This window comes from Desmodus rotundus, chromosome 5, assembly GCF_022682495.2.
Source record: "Desmodus rotundus isolate HL8 chromosome 5, HLdesRot8A.1, whole genome shotgun sequence".
Classification (NCBI taxonomy): domain Eukaryota; kingdom Metazoa; phylum Chordata; class Mammalia; order Chiroptera; family Phyllostomidae; genus Desmodus; species Desmodus rotundus.
The window spans coordinates 12,314,792-12,333,528 of record NC_071391.1 but is presented as its reverse complement, the minus strand read 5'-3'; the positions used below and the strand labels follow the sequence as shown (position 1 = coordinate 12,333,528).

General features: G+C 47.2%; 2 protein-coding genes across 4 annotated transcripts; both read left to right on the top strand.

Moving 5' to 3' along the window:
* The first annotated feature begins 1,543 nt into the window (after positions 1-1,543).
* Positions 1,544-7,841, top strand: LOC128780977 (olfactory receptor 4X1). The gene is made up of 2 exons (XM_053924869.2): positions 1,544-1,637; positions 6,138-7,841. The coding sequence occupies exon 2, from the start codon at positions 6,163-6,165 to the stop codon at positions 7,171-7,173; it is 1,011 nt and encodes a 336-aa protein (XP_053780844.1). The 5' UTR covers positions 1,544-1,637; positions 6,138-6,162; the 3' UTR covers positions 7,174-7,841.
* Positions 7,842-14,995: 7,154 nt separating this feature from the next.
* LOC128780985 (olfactory receptor 4X2-like) lies at positions 14,996-18,214 on the top strand. 3 transcript variants are annotated; one of them, XM_053924926.1, is made up of 2 exons: positions 14,996-15,044; positions 16,958-18,214. In XM_053924926.1, exon 2 carries the CDS (start codon positions 16,996-16,998, stop codon positions 17,923-17,925), a length of 930 nt encoding a protein of 309 aa, XP_053780901.1. In that variant the 5' UTR covers positions 14,996-15,044; positions 16,958-16,995; the 3' UTR covers positions 17,926-18,214. The 3 variants fall into 3 exon arrangements, with proteins under 3 accessions (XP_053780901.1, XP_053780902.1, XP_053780899.1); XM_053924927.1 differs by lacking the exon at positions 14,996-15,044 and adding an exon at positions 15,218-15,579; XM_053924924.1 differs by lacking the exon at positions 14,996-15,044 and adding an exon at positions 15,948-16,003.
* The last annotated feature ends 523 nt before the right edge of the window (positions 18,215-18,737 follow it).

Here is an 18,737-nt window from a genome sequence, read left to right as displayed (position 1 = left end):
GGGGCAGACCTAGGCAACTCTCTCCTGCCTACTTTAACAATAGGGTGAGAAGGTAACTCTGTTTCTTTCTTTCTTTTTTTGTTGTTGTTCAGTTACAGTTTCCCAATTTTTCCCCTGTTGCTTTCCCCTCCCCCGCCCATCCCAGCTCCCACAATCAACCCCCACCCTGTTGTCCATGTCCATGGGTCTTTCATACATGTTCCTTGACTAGACCCTTCCCCTTCTTTCCTCTCTTATCTCCCTCTGGTCACTGACAGTTTGTTCCTTCCTTTTTAAAAGATTTTATTTATTTATTTTCTAGAGAGGGGAAGGGAGAGAGAAGACAAGGAGAGAGACATCAGTGTGTGGTTGCCTCTTGTGTGCCCCTTACTGGGGATCTGGCCAGCAACCAAGGCATGTGCCCTGACTGGGAATCGAACCAGTGACCCTTTGATTCACAGGCCGGCCCTCAACCACTGAGTCACACCAGCCAGGGCCAGTTTGTTTCTTATTTCCATGTCTCTGGCTCTATTTTGCTCATTCATTTTGTTTCTTAGGTTCTACTCGGAGGTAAGATCATATGATATTTGTCTTTCGCAGCCTGGCTTATTTCACTTAGCATAATGCTCTCCATGCTATTGTTGCTCTTCAGCTTGGCCTAGAGCAGATGTTATAGTCACTTTCACCAGAGCCACTTGTAACGTGCTCTGTGTGGAGTCATTTGCAAAGCTAGTTTTCAATCAACTGCTGACTCATGCATTTTCAGAAATATTCTCTTGACAAGTTTAAGGGGATCGGCTAAGACAGTCCCACATCTGACCTTGTCTGGTAGAAATGAAGGCATTAGCTTTGTTGGAGCCTCGGTGGAGATTTGGCTACAGAAACCTGAATTTTGCTGAGGACCCACCTTAGCAAGATGTCCAGGTGTTAGATCAGTGAACACTAATTCCCCCAAGACCTGGAATTTATTTATAAAAAATTGTGTATTTACTCCTACATGTTTAAATGCCAGTCACCTTTACAGTACTCTCCATTTGATGCAATACACCTATCGAGACCTTTTTTCCACTGCTCAAAGCAGTTTTTGAGCTTGTCAGTTTTGATGCCTTTCAGTGTTTCTGCTGTTTTTTGTTTCTCCTCTCCCACATCAGGAAAATGTTTCTCTTTGCGGACTTTTTTCATCCGGGGAAACAAAAAAAAAAGTTGCTTGGGGAAGATTGAGTGAATAGGGAGGATGGGGCACGGGGCTCATGCTGTTTTTGGTAAAAAACTGCTGAACACTCAGTGCAGTGTGGGCAGGTGTGCTTGTAAATCACCCATCATGAAATGAATGGGCAAACGCATTGAAACAGTCTTCAAAAGAAATTCACTGAAGCCAGGCGCAGCCTCTCACAACAACACCAGCTGGTATACTGACCCACATGGGTTCCTATAGCACTCACCTAGCTGGGGAAGCCTCTACTAAGGGCCTGCCCTCCAGAAGATAATTCCATTTTCTGGAGTCCCCCACCTTATATTTCTTTGATTACTTTATTTTTACATGTTAGTGAAGCAAATCTTTCTTTTCCTGGGATGACTTGTGCAAGTGAATCAGCTTTCTGACTACAAAATATCCAGAAGAGAAAGTTAAGAATCAAAGCAACAAAACAATATTCAAGGTAGGTTCATTCCCTGAAGTTCTATAGAGACATGCTTTGGAATTAGTTTCAAAAAGAAGAGCTATTTTTTCCATTCTTTTTTTCCCCACATTTTTTAAAATGTTGTTCAAGTACAGTTGTCTCCATTTCCCTCCCCCCCACTCCTCCCACCCCCTGCCAGCCACCCCCACTTCCCACCATTGATCCTACCCCCCTTTGGCTTTGCCCATACGTCCTTTATAGATGTTCCTGAAAACCATTTCCCCTTTCCCCCCTCATTATCCCCTCCCACCTCCTGTCTGGTTACTGCCAGTTTGTTCTTAATTTCAATGTCTCTGGTTATATTTTGCTTGCTCGGTTGTTTTGTTGAAGAGCTATTTTTATACTAGATACCCTCCCCATACACATTAGTCTTTTTATTTTTATTTCTACTTATATATAAATGAAATCCTTATATTTATAGGCCCCTTGCAGTGATACCTTGGTTTTGAAATAGATACAGTAGCAGATGGAGGATTCAGGGATCAAATCCTAGTACTTATTAACATCTACTGAGTTCCCCCTACCCAACTCCCCCAACCCCCGGTTGAAAGGAGTGACAGTGGATATGAGACTCTTCTAAAGCCTCCAGAAGGTTCCGTGCTCTTCTCTGAGGAGCCTTGACAAAGGCAGGTGAAACAGCTGGAGAATGATCTGACCCCTGGTGACAGAGTGCTGGAGCTCGGACCTTGCCACCAAGCACCTGGCAAAGGCTTCTTTCACTGGCAGCCCAGTCCGGCCAATTCCTAAACTACTCTCTCCTCCCCGGGGCCTCCACACTCCTCACAGGCTGTCTGGGCCGGAGGTGGAAAACTGAAGTCGGCCCACATTATGGTTCATTTTCTCAGTGTGAATTTTTTTTTAGATCTTAACTCTACAGTGTTGCTTTGCCTTTTATTAGAAACACATACCGTATTTTTTGGACCATAAGACACACCTAGGTTTTAGAGGAGGAAAATAGGAAAAAAAAATTTGAAGCAAAAAATGGGGTAAAGTATTTAATAACATAAATAACATAATAGTTCACCAATGTAAATGTAAATGCAAGCTACATTTGGACTATAAGACGCGCCCCCATTTTCCTCCCAAACTGGTGGTGGGGGAGTGCGTCTTACAGTCTGAAAACTACGGTATATCTTCTCTCTCCACACTCTCCCTCCATTAGGGAATCCAGCTCTGGGGGAGCACCGGGGGAGGAGTCTGTGGAAAAGAGCGGGGAAGCCAGTATTGACCTGAGACTGTGGAGCCTGATCCTAGTCTGGGCTGCACCCCAACTAGCTGTGTGATTCTGGGTCCAGGTTCCTCTTCCTTCCGATTTAACAGTCTGCAGTTCCTTGGTCAGGGACACTAGCAAGGACAGGCCCTGCGCAGACTCCTCTGGCGACAGGATATCTTTGGGGAGAAAGCAGGAGAAAAGGAATGCTAGAAAAGGCCAGGTAGACCAGTCTCATTTTTCAGAAACCCCCAGGGCATGGACTTCTGTGATAGGAAAGATACCATGAGGAACCATGAGGTGGGGACCAGATTTATTGTAAAGACTGAAACATTTTCACAGAAGTTGCCCATCGGGGCCAATCTGTCTCAAGCTTCTATTATATGTCATCCTGTTTAAGTTTCCTGAACCACAAGCCGCGGAAAAAGGCATACGATCTCGTGCTTGTCTTTCAGAGTCTCTTCCTGCCAATCAAAAAGTCAGGATTAAAGTTATTCTATAAGGAAGTCACTGCCACCATCAATGGCTTAGGGGTCTGATGACCTGTTTGTGAAATTATCTCTAAAATGTCCTCCATTTCTACTCAGTTTCAATACATGTGAATTTCCTTTTCTTTCTTCCATTCCATGGCCTTTAAAAATTTAACTTTTCAGAGGAGATTTGATGACTCCACTGTATGTATACATCTCACTCTGCTACCTTCGACAACTTTGGAAAGCAAAAACTTAATTTTACATTTTTACCTGGAACCTAAAGTGGTCCCTACAAAGCCTCTGAGAGGGACTCTCACTGACACCCCTAATCAGAAGCCATTATAGAAGCAGCGAGTGTTTACTTTCAAAGCTTAATTTCACAGAGATGACTTGCCTAGTAATAGAGCCAATTTGGCTACGAGGGTGAAACAGCCCACTGAAGATTCCTGCTCTCCATATAGAAAACATCCCGGGTGGAAACATTGGTCATGGCGCAAATCAGCTGGGAACACAGTGAAGTCTGATGGAGAGGTAAGGGAAGGACACAACAGTGAGAGGAGAGCTCTGTGCTCAGAGAGGTTGAGTCACTTCCTGAAGGCCACACAGCACATATCTGAGCTGAGGCCTGTATTTTCCAGATGCTTTCATTATCTCTTACCCCTGAAGCTGCCTTATGTTGGCTGCCTAATAAGGGTGTCATATCTGACTTGCCTTACATATTAACATGAAATTGACTTTCTACAGCGTGTGCCAGTTTCTCATCCTCAGTTACTCTGCATCTTTTGAAACTAACCAGCCCCCTAATAGGCATAAGAAAGAGACTAAAGGGGGCGGGGGAGGGGGAAAGACAAATCTGACCTTGTCCTTGGAGGTGGGTCTGAGGAGGGGAAACAGGAGTCATTTGGGTTTGTTTGTTTAATTAGGTAAAATACACATAACATCAAATTTACCACCTCAACCATTTTTATACGCACAGTTCGTCACGTGGTTGTGCAACTGCCACCAGCATCCACCTCAAGAACGTGCGCTGTCCTGAACTGAAACTGTGCTCCCTTACGCACGGACTCCACGCGCTCCCTCCCCAGAACCTGGCAACTGCGTTCTACTTTGTCCCTATAAACCATACCGCTCTCCGGGCATTGTGGGCTCAGACAGTGTTTTTCTTTATGTGACTGGCTTAGCAAGTCACTTGGCATATCTGGTCCTGTTGTATCATATCACAGAGCCCGCTAGTCCACAGGCCGTGGGCGGAGGCTCAGATGAGAACCCTAGGGTGCGGCAGGTCCACGCAGAGGTGGTATCTGGCCTGCTCCTAAAGCAGGAGCACCCCGGCGAGTCCCCGGCTCGCTGCCCTGATGGGACACAGGCAGAGTACAAGCATGTTCAATTATACGCCAATGCTCTTGCCAGTTATTCTCTTGTACTATTACTGTTTGTTTTAAAACTTAATCTCAAAATAGCACCATGGAAAAGGTATTTTCTTTCTGTTTTTTTTTTTTTAAATGAAAATTCTGGGCTTGGAGGAGATTCTGTGCTTGTTTATGTCACAGCTAGCTGCCAAGCAGCAGAGCTAAGACTGAACCCAGGTCTCCTGACCCCGAGGCCTGTGCTCCTGTCCCCAGGTCACAGTGCTGCAGCTGCTCTGTCACACGTGGGGGCGGCTGCGAGCTGGTTTGCGGGCAGGCATGTTTCACCCCGAGGGAGTGACTGCTCAGAGGCTGTGACGATGGAGTTCCCCTGTCTGCTCACCTAGTCTGTGTTCAGAGCCCTCTGCAGTGCATGTCGGGGACTCCTTCACTCACGTGTGCTTCAGGAGGCGGTCCTGACCCCCCACTGCCGGGCGGACTTCTTCTGGTGCGGACTGCTCTGAAGCTCTGCGGTGAGCATGCGTGACATCCCCACGGAATAATAATAGGCTTTTATAAAGTGGAAACTGAAATGACCTTTGAATTATTTCTTAGCCATGGGTTCCAGGATTGTAGAGGCAGCCTGCTACTGCCTCACATTTCCTCTTCCCCATCTCCATCTGCAGGAATGGTAGTGGAAGCTTGGTGACTCGCCTTCCCCTTTTCAGCTTCTTCTTTCTGCCTGCTAGCGAGCCAGCTTAGTTTCACAGGTGGCAGAATAACTGGGGTGGAGAAACTCTGGCAGTCACAGCAAAGACAACTGGTTCCACATTACGGTGTGAGGCAGGATGGGCTGAAACTCTTACTGTGCAGCCAAGCGAAGTTCAGGAGCAGAAGATGAAGCGGAAGCATCTGCATTTTAAAAGATACAGACCTCAGTTCAGATATGAGCTCTGTGGCTTTGAGTTAGTGACCGAATCTTTCTGAGTCTCAATTTTCTTAGGTATAAAATAGCCACGCATTTTTCTTTAATCCCCACAGAGGAGATATTTATTGATTTGAAAGAGAGAAAGGGAGAGAGACAGACAGACAGACAGACAGACGTTGGTCGGCTGCCTCCCACACGTGTCCCGACTGGGGCTCTGTCTACAACTTTTGGTGCACAGGCCGATGCTCCAACCAGCTGAGCACCGGCCAGGATGCCTCACATTTTTGTAGTGAGGATCAGAAAAAACCCTTCAAGGTAGTTTTATCATAAACCCAAATCTTTTGGGAAGAATACTGAACAGCCAATAATCATCATTTTGCCCCTTGCCTTGCGGAGAACATGTATGGGAGATGCCCAAGGCAGGGTGGGACTCAAGAGGGAGCAGAATGACAATTGCCGTCAAGGTCTGAGAAGGATGTTTCTGATTATTGAAGGACAGTTCTTTGATTTCTGTTATTCCAGGCCATCAGCCTCTGTGCTTTAAAACATGGTCCCTCCGAGCAATGTGACTGAAATCACTTTCTTGGGATTTTCCCAGAACCGGGGCACGCAGAAGGTCATTTCTGTGATTTTTCTCCTCATGTACTTGGCCAGTGTGCTGGGCAATGGCCTCATTGTGGTGACCATCGTGGCCAGCAAAGGGCTCACCTCCCCCATGTATTTCTTCCTCGGCTACTTGTCCTTTGTGGAAATGTGTTACTGTTCCGTCACAGCCCCCAAGCTCATCCTTGACTCTTTTATTGAGAGGACAGTCATTTCCCTCAAGGGATGCATCACACAGATATTTTTCCTCCACTTCTTTGGTGGCACTGAGGTCTTCCTCCTGACAGTGATGGCCTATGACCGCTACGTGGCCATCTGCAAGCCCCTGCACTACAGGAGCATCATGAACCGGCGCGTGTGCGGCCTCCTGGTGGGAGCAGCATGGGGCGGGGGCTTGCTGCATTCCATGGGGCTGACCTTCCTCATTTTCCAGCTGCCCTTCTGTGGCCCCAAGGTCCTTGACCACTACTTCTGTGATGTGCACCCCGTGCTGAAGCTGGCCTGCTCCGACACCTTCCTCATTGGTGTGCTGATCATCACCAATGGTGGCTTCATTTCGGTGATCAGCTTCATGGTCCTGCTCGCTTCCTACGTGGTCATCCTGTGTTCCCTGAGGAGCCAGACCTCAGAAGGCCGGTTGAAGGCCCTGTCCACCTGTGCCTGTCACGTGGTGGTTGTAAGCCTGTTCTTCATTCCCTGTTCCTTTGTCTACATGAGGCCCTGTGTGGCCCTCCCTGCAGACAAGATAGTCGCCATATTTTACACAGTGGTCACACCTCTCTTAAACCCCATCATCTATTCCTTCAGGAATGCAGAAGTGAAGAGCGCCAGGAGGAGACTGATGGACAGAAGTGATTCGGGAAGAAAAATAAATAACTTAGGTAGGGCAAATGGGAGAATCAAAGGACGGGAAATTGGGGCACAGGATTCCCAGTTTGCTTCTACTTCAAACTGAGGGAGTGGCCCCAGGCCAGTCACTTTCTCTCTTTAAGTTTCAGTCTCCTCATCTTTATCGGATTAGAGAGGATTGAAGGGGTTTCTAGGATGAAGTCTAGGAGCGGTCTTCCCATGCTGCCCTTTTCACATTTCACAGTGACCTTGAGGCAGATTGGCTGGTTTTGAGACAGTGAACTCTTCCAGAAACCAGGCCCTCTCAGGGAATAATGATGAAGAGGGAGGTGGAACAAAGAAGGACAATGACCATATGCCTTTGTGTTTGAAAAGCCTGCACTTTTGGAGTCTGGGAAGTCACGCAAATGCTTAGAAATTCTATGGACTTGACTCCCTGAGAATGTGCCTAGTGGGTTCTGGGCAGGCCGAGTGGACCTAGAAGGGATTCGTCTTCAGAACGGAAAGTGTTTTGACTTTTGAAGAGATTCACATTAGGTCATGCTTGCATTAGACTCAGGCTTTCAAGATTTTAAGTGATTTGAAAGTACTGGCCAATGATACTCACTTTGTAGGCACAAGTTTTATTTTCCATGTTATATGGATACTTAGATGTCTAACACTCTCTTCTTTCACACCTGCCATTCTTTTTCCCTGTTTTTTCTCCCAGACCTCTGGTTGTTTGGCCCATTGGTTTTCTGTGTGTTCAGCCCCTTGGCATCTTGTGATTCTCAGTCATTCCAGCAAAACATCTGATAACTGATAACCCCCTCTCTCATGCCACCGTATTGAATTCTTGCTCTCCATCCACCAGCACTCTGCTCCTTTTCATTCTTCATTCTGGAGCTACGTTTGATTCAAGTGTGGGTGCAGCTGCTCTTGGGTCCTCACTGCTTGTCCTATGGTATTTTAATCATCTTTTTTTGAGTCCTACTTCATGTAGCTACCATCACATGGCATAACAATGTAACCTCCGACCCTAACCCCAACACTAACCCTCACTCTCAGGAGATGATTCCTGCCCCCTCCATCCACCCCCCCCTTTTCCAGATTAATCACCCAAAAGCACTTCTCTGACTTTACTATTCCCCTCCACAAAAAAATCTTCCATGACTCCCTGTTGCCCTCTGCATCTACCACAAACTCCTACCTGACACACATCACCCTGAAGGTATGGCCTTCCCTTTATGCTCTATTTTTATTTTCAGTTACATTCTGGCGGAGCACAGTGCTTCCTGAATATCTCCTTGTGTCTCCCACCTAAAACACTTCCCCCATCTCTTCCTGTTAGCATCCTATCTACTTTCTAATGCCCACCTGAACTTCTGGACCTTAAGAAGCTTCCATGATATTCTTGTTTGGATATGTCCCTTTCCTTTTTTGAACTCCAACAACTCAGCGGAAATCCTTTAAGGCCTATAGTATCTATATTGTAGTGATTATTTTTTCCCCACTAGACTGTCAATCTTTTGAGAGTATGTCCTGACTCAGACTTTTCTTTGTATCTGGCTCTAAGTGACATAGAGTAAAACTCAGTAAATGTTGGGTCAATTCAATTTCTAGAAGTCATTATTTCTTCAGATGTAAAATGTTGTTATGTCTCTATTTTCACCTCAATTATTAGGTAATATACCAATGTTTTACCACTGAATACAAATCAGTGATCATTCTTGATATTGTTTCTGAGAATAATATTTATAAATAAATAAGGAACATGTATGTGTGTGTTTATTTTACTACTACCCAAGAGATTTCATATTTTATATAATTTGATCCTGAAACAGTCTGGTGAAGTGGGTATGAGGACCCTGTTTAACAGAGGAAGAGACCAAATCTTTGGAAGGTCAGCGTCTTGATCAAGGTCTCAGTAGCTTACAGAGCCTGAGTTCAAATCTCGATCTGCCTCATTTCTAAGCCCCTGCTTTCTCTGTCCTTTCCTCTGCTTCTCCGCAAAGATCCCCCAGAACATGAACACATCTAAGTCTCTGAATTCTAAATCTGAGGCTTGATAATTTCCCTACTGTCAGGTGTTTCCCTCTGGAATTACTTCAAAGCGAATCAAAAGTTTAAAAAGTATATAGCATGAACTCCTCATAGGTGTTTACAGGTGTTCCTGGGTCCACAGAAAACGAGGGCTCGAGATGCCAGATCTGCAACTGGAGGACAGGAAAGCAGGAAGATATACTGTTTCTGTGAGCTCAGGCTTCTCTTACGTAGGTAAGCCTGGGCATTACCTGCAAGAGATGCCTAATGGATGGAATCAAAACTCTATGTGTTGGCCAAGAGGAGATTTTTTTTCTAGTGACATAATATGGAAAATGGCAGCATTCTTGAGAATATCATTCAGACCAGAAAATGGGAAGCAGGAGGCAAAAGACTAATATGAACGAAGCACCTGCCAGTAAATTTCCTAAAATTAAACCTCAGGACAGCGCTACCCTGTAGAGGGGATAATGCACACTTTGCAGCTGAGAAAACTGCAGATCAAAGACGGTTCCAAAGTCCTTGATGTGTTTTCTATGCCAGTGGTTTATGGACTATGATTTGGAGTTCAGAATTCTTCAGGTATCTCAGGGACTGGAGCAGGAGGAGCAGGAGAGGGTAGGAGGCATGCAATCGGGCACGTGCGGGACTTCAATCAAAACAACTGATTGTCTGTTTTTGAAAATCTTCTTTATGTAGATTTACATTGATAAGAGGTATTTAAATCCTGAAAAACATGTTTAAAAACCACTGTAATATTCTATGCTTACACTTCTTTCTTGATTGGTCATATACAGGTGTGGCTTGGTAGGAAGTGTCAGACTTCAAGAAATGAGACCTCCATTCTGAGAAGGGGAAGCAGAGCCAAGCCCTCTTCTGAAGTTTAAGTCCAGGCAGTCAGGGCAAGAACTTCTTTAATGAGAGTAAAGACTTCAAAAAAAGTGGCCTGTCTACTTGGGGTGAACTCCCTTGAACATGCAATGTGGACTCAGCCCCATCTGAAACTGCCTCACCTCTCGGATGAGGCAGCTACAGCCCCTTTCTATTACAACTGCAGAATGTGCCAGGAGACTCGGAGCATTCAGTCTTCTTCACGATTTAACAAAATGTGTGGCTTGTATAGAATTAGAAGTTCTGTGCTTGGATCATTCATGTGTGTGGTTGATGCCGAGAGAATTGGGTGAAAGTTATATTATTCCTAAATTATTCTGAGAATTCTAGGTGTTGAGGCTTTTTACCAGTCTGAGAAGCCATGTCCAGCGACTCTTTCATGGGTCCCTCTCTTCTTGCCTTTGCTCCGCATCCATACACAGTGGCATTTCTGGGAGGCAGAGACATCAGGTAGAGATATGGCTTCTCTTGGAAAAGTGTGGGAAGTCCGCTGTTGCAACGGGATGACTGATATAAGTGGTTATCATGCTGTATCTTCTGGAAACGGTGGTGTCCTTGTGTGTGAAAACGCGCTGTGGTGAATTGTTCGTAGTGTTAGACCTGGCACAGTCATAGCTGTCATAGACAGGACATTAATGTCATGAGGGCCTTGGGGACGTTATGATGACCCCTATTTTACGTGGGTTGCAGCTAAGACTCAGCTAATTTTGGCTAAAATTGAAGAGCAGGTAGGTAGAGAGGGGATTTGATCTCACCATGAACTCTGGAAGGCAGGCTCTTTTTCTCCCCCAGCACTTGCTCCATCAGGGAATCTAACTCACATCTTCCTTTAGCATAGACTGCTCTTCAAACATCTTTAGTGCGCCTGAAAGGCACTTGATATTCTATCTTCTATTCAATATAAAATTTGATTAGAGGGTGTTTCTTGAGTGGCAGCCACAAAACAGGTAACATGGGCACTGGAAGTGTGTAACTCCCCATGGCCCCCTCCTGGTGTTGTGGAGCAGGACAGAGGCAAGAATGTCCCCCAGCAGCCCCCATACCTGCAGACACTCCCAGGAAGCCCTGCCCCTCCGCAGGTGCATGGATGTGAGCAAATGAACCTCTTTCAGGTCGAGTCTGGGCTCTTCTCTAACGTGGGGCCCTGGAGTGGTGAGTCTGCATGCGAGCGTTTGCTCAGCACTTGGGGTCTCCTGGACGTGAGTCCCGCTGGTGTTCAAAGCAGGTGTTTTGGGGGCTCGTCTCTCAGGTGCAGGTCTTAAACGTTGGGGTGCCCCATGCGGGGTACAAGTCCTCTCCCCCTTGGAGAAGCTCTAGGTGTGTGAGTTCCCCACCAATTGTGTGGGTCCCTGTTGGGAACCGCCCTGCCTGGTTTCAGAGGCTGTAACCCCCCATGATTAAGGCTGAGTCAGAGTTGAGACCATAAGCCACTAAGGAGACAAAGCTTGTCTCCTTGGCAGGTGTGCCACCTCTGCCCACTTCACCCTGCTTGGCCCTGAGCTTGGCCAGTTAGCCAGGATGAGAAACCTGGCCCCTCTGGGTCAGGAGGGGCAGGGGGCAGAAGAAAGGCAGGTCGCCTTCAACCAACAAGGCTGTGTATGGGAGGCCGCCCCAGGGATGCGGCTGGGCCACCGAGGGGGTCCTTGTGAGCTAGGCAGGCTCCCCACCTGCCCCTTGCTTCTGGATTTGCTTTGTATGAGCCCAGCACACAGCTTCCAGAGCACGGGCGGGCACCGCAAATTCTCTCCTTCTTAATTGTCTTCCTTTTTTGGTTTCAGGGGTTGATGATCATGTTTGGTTTGTTCTGTTTCAGTCCCCCCTCCCCCAGATGGATCTCCTAATATTACATCTGTTAGTCACAATTCGGTAAAGGTCAAGTTCAGTGGGTTTGAAGCCAGCCACGGACCCATCAAAGCCTACGCTCTCATTCTCACCACTGGGGAAGGTAAGAGGGGCGGTCATTATGGGTTAAAGAGCCAGGGAGTGACGCCCTGGCCAGGCCCCATTTCCGCGCCCACTGAGGCACATTAGAGGTAGAAATACATGTCTGTTTCTATACCGCAGCCTACGCTTGGCTGGGGTGGGAAGGGTCTGCTATTTGCCTGATGGTCTAGGTCAGGGGTTGACCAACTTTCTGGAAAGGGGCCAGATGGCAAACCTTTGAAACTTTGCAGGCCTTACAGTCTCTGGGCGCAGCTCTTCACCTCTGCGGGGCAGTGTGACAGCAGTCGTGGACGACGCAGGGAGAGTGAGGGCCGCTGGTCCGACCAAATGTTACTCGCCAGCACGGGTGGCTGGCTGGAACTGGTCCATGGGCCCTAACTCACCAACCTCAGGTCTAGGTTTTTTGTCTCTTTTACAACATGGGGTCTTATTTTTTAGGTGGCAGAATGTGTATTAAGCAACTCTGTCTCTCTCTCTCTCTCTTACGTGCACACACACTCACACACAAATGCACACGCACAAATCATCAGCAAAGCGTGACTTTCTCTTGAAAGCAGAGAGAGTGATTTGCATTTGTAGTGGGAACTTGCAAACAGCATCCTCATAGTTGAGAGAGGAGGCAGATGTAAGGCCGCTTTTCCTTAAAGGGCTCCAGCACATTCTCTGGGAGTAAGAAAGGAATGATTCAAGGGTGTCTTTGCTAGCTGCGTGTGGGTGCTTTGTGCAAGGCCTGGATTGGAAATGCCAAGTTGTGTTGTTTTTGGTGGTTCTTTAAATGTGAGTACTATAGTACGCCTCCTTCTGAGTTGTTCAGCCTGTGATACTCTCCTCATCGCCTCGAGGACGATGGGGCTCCAACACACCACCAGGTGTGGGGGTCCTGGAAGACGAGTAATTTGCTGCTTTTGTAAACCTGCAGCAAAATTTCAGGAAGTGACGTCGAGATCTGTCTCTCTGTCTCTTCATTTGGGCCTGTTTCCAGTACCTAGTCATTTTGCTCTGAAGGTTTTCAGCAAATCTCACACGCAGTCCTTTGCCGCATGCGGGAGGCAGCATTGCACGATGGTATTTAAAAAAGTATTTAAAAAATTTGTGACAGATGCTCAACATCACTAATCATCAGAGAAATGCAAATTAAAACAACAATGAGATACCATCTCACACCTGTCAGAATGGCGACCACCAATAAATCAACAAACAAGTGCTGGTGAGGATGTGGAGAAAGGGGAACCCTTTTGCACTGTTGGTGGGAATGCAGACTGGGGCAGCCACTATGGAAAGCAGTATGGAGATACCTCAGAAAATTAAAAATGGATCTGCTTTTTGACCCAGTGATCCCACTTCTAGCAATATGTCTGAAGGAACCCAAAACACTAATTCAAAAGAACACAAGCACCCCTATGTTCATTGCAGCATTACTTACAATCACCAAGGTATGGAAGCAGCCCAAGTGTCCTGCAATAGGTGAGTGGATAAGACAACTATGGGATGTTTACACAATGGAATACTACTCGGCCATAAAAATAGAAGGAAATTTTATCCTTTGCTATAGTATGGATGGTCCTGGAGAACATTCTGCTAAGTGAAATAAGCCAGTCAGAGAAAGACAAATAGATTTCACTCATATGTGGAATCTAACGAACAAACTGAACTAACAAGGAAAATGGGGACAGACTCATAGATGGAGAGCAGATGACAGCCAGTGGGGGAGGGGAGGTTAGGGGGTGGAGGGACTGAGCAAAAAGGAAAAAGGACTTATGGACATTGTCAGCAGTGTGGTGATTGCTGGAGGGGAGGAGGTATAAGGGGACTAAATGCTAATGGAAAAAATATAATAAAGATTACATAAAAATAAAAAAATTTATGGCATGTTACAGAATAAATATATATATATTTTAAATATTTGGAGCTTTTATGTAATTATTTGCTAATCTTACTTTTGTTTCTTCCTATGTAAAGAATAACGGTTAATTCAGTGTTTGTATTCTCAAAAGCAATTATATTAAAACCTTTTAAAGTATTACAATGTCCCATTGCATGTTCTTGTTAACTATTAGTTGAAACTTGGCATCTTGTTTCAACTCTGACTTTAGTCAAAGCTGAGTTAATGGCATTGGTGAGTGACACCTGTGTGGGGCGCATGTATCTTACAAAATGCTGTTACAGTGTTTGTAAACCTTTCTTAAAACATTTTATTTATTCATTTATTTTTAGAGAGAGGGGAAGGGAAGGAGAGAGGGTGGGAGAGAAACTTCAATGTGTGGTTGCCTCTCATGCGCCCCCTACTGGGGACCTGGCTTGCAACCCAGGCATGTGCCCTGACTGGGAATTGAACAGGTGACCCTTTGGTTTGTACCACTGCAGTACACCAGCCGGGGCTGTAGACCTTTTATTGTACAAAATTCTAATACATACACAGTTGCGGTCAGAGCATGGAAATGAACACACTGAGTTTCAATAATGATCAGTTCGGGGTCAGATTTCTTCCATCGATAGCACGTATTTCCACAGCAGCAGTATTGATCTTGGGTCCAATATGTCTTTGCTGTGGGGCCTGTCCTGTGCTTTGTGGCACACTTCATAGCATCCTTGCCTCCTCCCCACTACGCACCAGAAGAACCCTTGCCCCACCCAGGTTGTGACAATGACAAATGTCTCTGGATATTGCTGAACGTCTTCTGGGGACGACATTACTCACCGTTGAGAACCACTGGTCTCTACCCTTACAGACACTTGAGGCCCAGATCCCTGAGACCCATCCTCTGAACGTGTCCTTTCATGTGAAGCCCCGTGACTGCGTCCATAAGCAGGAGCCGCATCTAATCGACCTCTGACCAGCAAAGAGTCCAACCAGAGTACGTGCCCTGGAAATACTGGATGGGGTTAATTTTTCCCCATTTCCTATTGATTTCTGAAGTTGTATTGCCTATAAGGAAGTTTGGGGTTTCTGTAACCAGGGCTTACTTCCCATGAGGGTGTCTGCCTGATTGGGAAGGGGAAAAGGATGGCTCTCTGGGGAAGTCTCTTTATCTTCATGCCCTCTCCCTTGGCATGTGTCAGGCAGTGTGAACTCAAGGCCAAGCTGCCGGAATTCTTATTTCTCTTTGGAACACTTTGGAGGCAAGTCTACTTTGTTCTTGTTTTAAACCAGGTGAAAGGAGAGGCCAGTGGTTTAGTCTCCATATTCCCATGCCCGAGGCTGCAGGGGGAACAGACTTACCTGGAAGCTCCTGAGAGGTAGTGCTTTCTGCCTGGCTGAGCAGGAAACTGCTCCAGCTGAGGGCTGTTCTCTGGGCGGTATTAGCATCTCTGTGGCTGAGAACAGAGAAGCCACAGAAACACTGGGGTGGTTTTGTTTCAGGAGCATGGACTTTTTTTTCTTTCTTTTTTTGCATGATGACTACAGTTCCACTTTGAAGCACAGGACGTTTTACCAAGTGCTCTCCTGACACCTGGTCTTTGGGGCGGGCATGGTGCTGGGAATGGGAATCGGGGAGGAGAAGCTGTGGTCTTAGTCTTTGGGGACCTTTGGTCCTTCAGTTTATACCGAATACCTACAATGTCCTAAATACTGTGCTAAGAAGGCTAGGGGACATCTACACCCGCTCTTCATTGATTCCATGTACAGTCACTGAACGCCGTTTCGTGGAGACATGTAAGTAAGGACTGGAGATGGAACTGTAGCTAGATATAAGCTCCGCCCTCAGGAAGTTCAGAATTTAGAGGGGATAGATGGGCACATAGAACAATTAGAGTTCAGTGTGAAAATCGCTGTGATTCCAAACCGTCCTGAGAGAGGGTAAGGCTCTGTGCATTGCGGAGATGGGGCTTCTGTGTCCGAGAAGAGCCCAAGGCAGCACAGAGGATGGAAACTGCAGTTCTCCTGGGATGGGCGCGGAGTGCGGTTTATGGCATCTACCTGTGACGTAGGTATCATCTCTGTGCTAGGGTTTGGACCTGGAGTCTCTGATCAGTTCAAGAACTTTCTAGACATCACATGGATCCCACCTAAAGAAACCTGAGTGTGAAGCCAGGGGTCGAAATGCTGGCAGGTGTTTTCTTCCAGGAACGGCTTCTAGGTAAAGTTCGCCAGCTGATCTGAGCGTGCAGGGCTGGTCTCTGCCCTCCCTTTGCCTCCGTGGTTGTAAACTATCAGGGATTCATTCCCTTCTGGCCCGTGGCAGTCCCTAATGACCCGAGCCTGTCCCCACTGTGGATGGAAGGACGCTTTGTGGCACGAGGGGACGTCATGCAGCTCTTAGTCTCAGGGGTTCCGGAGTCTGTCCGTACAAGAGGCACAGACAGACGCACAGGCACGGGCACAAACCGGGACTGTCTGCAGACCAGTCAGTGCACATTCCTAGTGCTGCCTTGAGGCGTTGGAGGCTGGACTGCAGAGTGGGCCCTTGGCACCAGGGGTGGTTTGTGTTTCTGCTGCCGCTGCAGGAGGGCGGGTGTGACTGAAGGAAATGTGGGTATCAGTAAGGAGAAGAATTGTGCATGGATTGAGTTGGATCCTTGGAAAGGGACAAGATCACCAGTGACCAGCTGTGGAATGAGAGAATTAGGAGGAGAAAGCAAAAATAAGATGGGGGGCACTGGGTGCGGGGGACAGCTCTCCCAAAGACTCTGAAAGGAAGTGGAGTGGTGAGAAAGCTGCTCTGCGAACAAAGGGTGGAAAGGGAGCAAACGGAGGTGGGATGCAGGAAAGCTGCAGGCGAGAGGCAAAGCGTACAGAGGTGGTAGAGAGACATCTGACATGAGGCAGCAGCCCTCTCCTTCCTGCCCCACATCTTCCAACGAGGCTTTCGCATCCTAGCATTTCTCCCCTTCTCTGGTCTCTTTACTGGCCAACCTCTGCACCCAGCTGATTCCACTTTCCAGTTACTAACACTCCTGATGGTTCCCCAGAGTCTGCAGGATGAACCCCGAAGTCTGTAACAGTCCTCCGTGAACAGGCACGAGACTGCAGCAAGGGATTTTTTATAATTCACCCACTTAACAAAAGAGTCTTTTGTCTCCTATCATTTCAGATCACCCATCCCAATTACCGCCTCCTGGAGGAGACTCCATGGCTAACACACATAATGTGACTGAATTCATTTTTCTGGGACTTTCTCCTAATCAGGGGGTGCAGCAAGTTTGCTTTGTGATGTTTCTGCTCTTGTACACAGCAATTGTGCTGGGGAATTTCCTCATTGTGCTCACTGTCTTTGCCAGCAGAAGTCTTTGTTCCCCCATGTACTTCTTCCTCAGCTACCTGTCCTTCGTGGAGATCTGCTACGCCTCCACGACAGCCCCCAAACTCATCTCTGATTTGCTGGCTGAAAGGAAAGCCATATCTCTGTGGGGCTGCATGACACAGCTTTTCTTCATCCACTTCTTCGGGGGCACTGAGATTTTCCTGCTCACCGTGATGGCCTATGACCGCTACGTGGCCATCTGCAAACCCCTCCACTACACCACCATCATGGACCGGCAGGTGTGTGCTGTCCTGGTGGGAATAGCATGGCTGGGGGGCTTTGTGCATTCCTTTGCCCAAATCCTGCTCACATTCCGCTTGCCTTTCTGTGGCCCCAACGTGATCGACCACTATTTCTGCGACGTGCTTCCCGTGCTCAAACTCGCCTGCTCTGACACCTTCCTCATCGGCCTGCTGATTGTTGCCAACGGGGGGACCCTGCCTGTGCTCTGCTTTGTGGTCCTCTTAGCCTCCTATGTGGTCATCCTGCTCCATCTGAGGACTCGGAGTTCTGAGGGGCGGCGCAAGGCCCTGTCCACCTGTGCGTCCCACATCACCGTGGTGACCTTGTTCTTTGGGCCCTGCATCTTCATCTACCTGAGGCCTTCTGCCACCCTGCCTGTGGACAAGGTGGTGGCCATTTTCTACACGGTGATCACGCCTCTCCTCAACCCTCTCATCTACTCCCTGAGAAACGCTGAAGTGAAGAAGGCCGTGAAGAGGCTGTGGTCGAGGACCATGAAACTGGACTGGGAGTAGAGGTTGGGTTGTGTCTTGGCACTCGTCCCGTGGCTTAGAAGGGATGAAGGGAAGTTCACGGGACTTGTTAGCTCTAGAGTTATTCTAACTGGTCCTCATCTTCAAAAACTTCATTGTAATCACTTGTAAAATATTCCCTCTTAGGGATTTGTGTACTATATTTTAATTAGCCAGTTCCTGTTAGGTCATTTCTATGTTTTTACTAGTACAAATAACATTGTGGTAAGTTGATGCGGACTCTGGCCAGCCATGTCCGCGGTGTTGTGGATGAGACGGGACAAATTCACACGGACTACCAAAGTCCTGTGGAGAAAAAGGACAGTGTGGTCACTCTCTCAAGGGGGGAGCACCTCAACCCTTGCCTGGACAGGCTTTTATTGCTTTCTAATTTCATACATCAAAGAAGGTTCTCATTCATTATGCTCAGTTTTGCTCTAGATAATTACTTTTTACAGATAGGAAAGCAAAGGATGTTACTGATTACTTCCTACAGATTAACAAGGAAAGAATGTTGCATATGCAAGGGAACGATAAGAGTAATTGGTCTGGTTACACTTCAGTCCTTGGGAGAATTAGCACAGACTTCAGGAAGTTACTTGAAAGATATTCAGTAAGCATTTGCTGCTTCAACTCAGGGTGAGAGAGTTTTAGCAAGAGCAAGCCTTATAGCAGCCTAGGTATAATGCGGGCCTGATTTCCCGTGGCTGAACCGATCCGTGGGTTTGGTGTCCTGCCTGCCGCCATGCGCCTATCGGCTTTCCAATAGGGCTGGGCTGCATTTGCCATTTCACACGGTTAGGTTCCCTATAGTA

Bases quoted from the DNA above. Each gene is read 5' to 3' on its own strand.
- LOC128780977 (XM_053924869.2), top strand. From the start codon at position 6,163: ATGGTCCCTCCGAGCAATGTGACTGAAATCACTTTCTTGGGATTTTCC.
- LOC128780985 (XM_053924924.1), top strand. From the start codon at position 15,967: ATGCTGGCAGGTGTTTTCTTCCAGGAACGGCTTCTAG. The intron at 16,004-16,957 runs GTAAAGTTCGCC...CTATCATTTCAG, and splicing joins CTTCCAGGAACGGCTTCTAG to ATCACCCATCCCAATTACCG.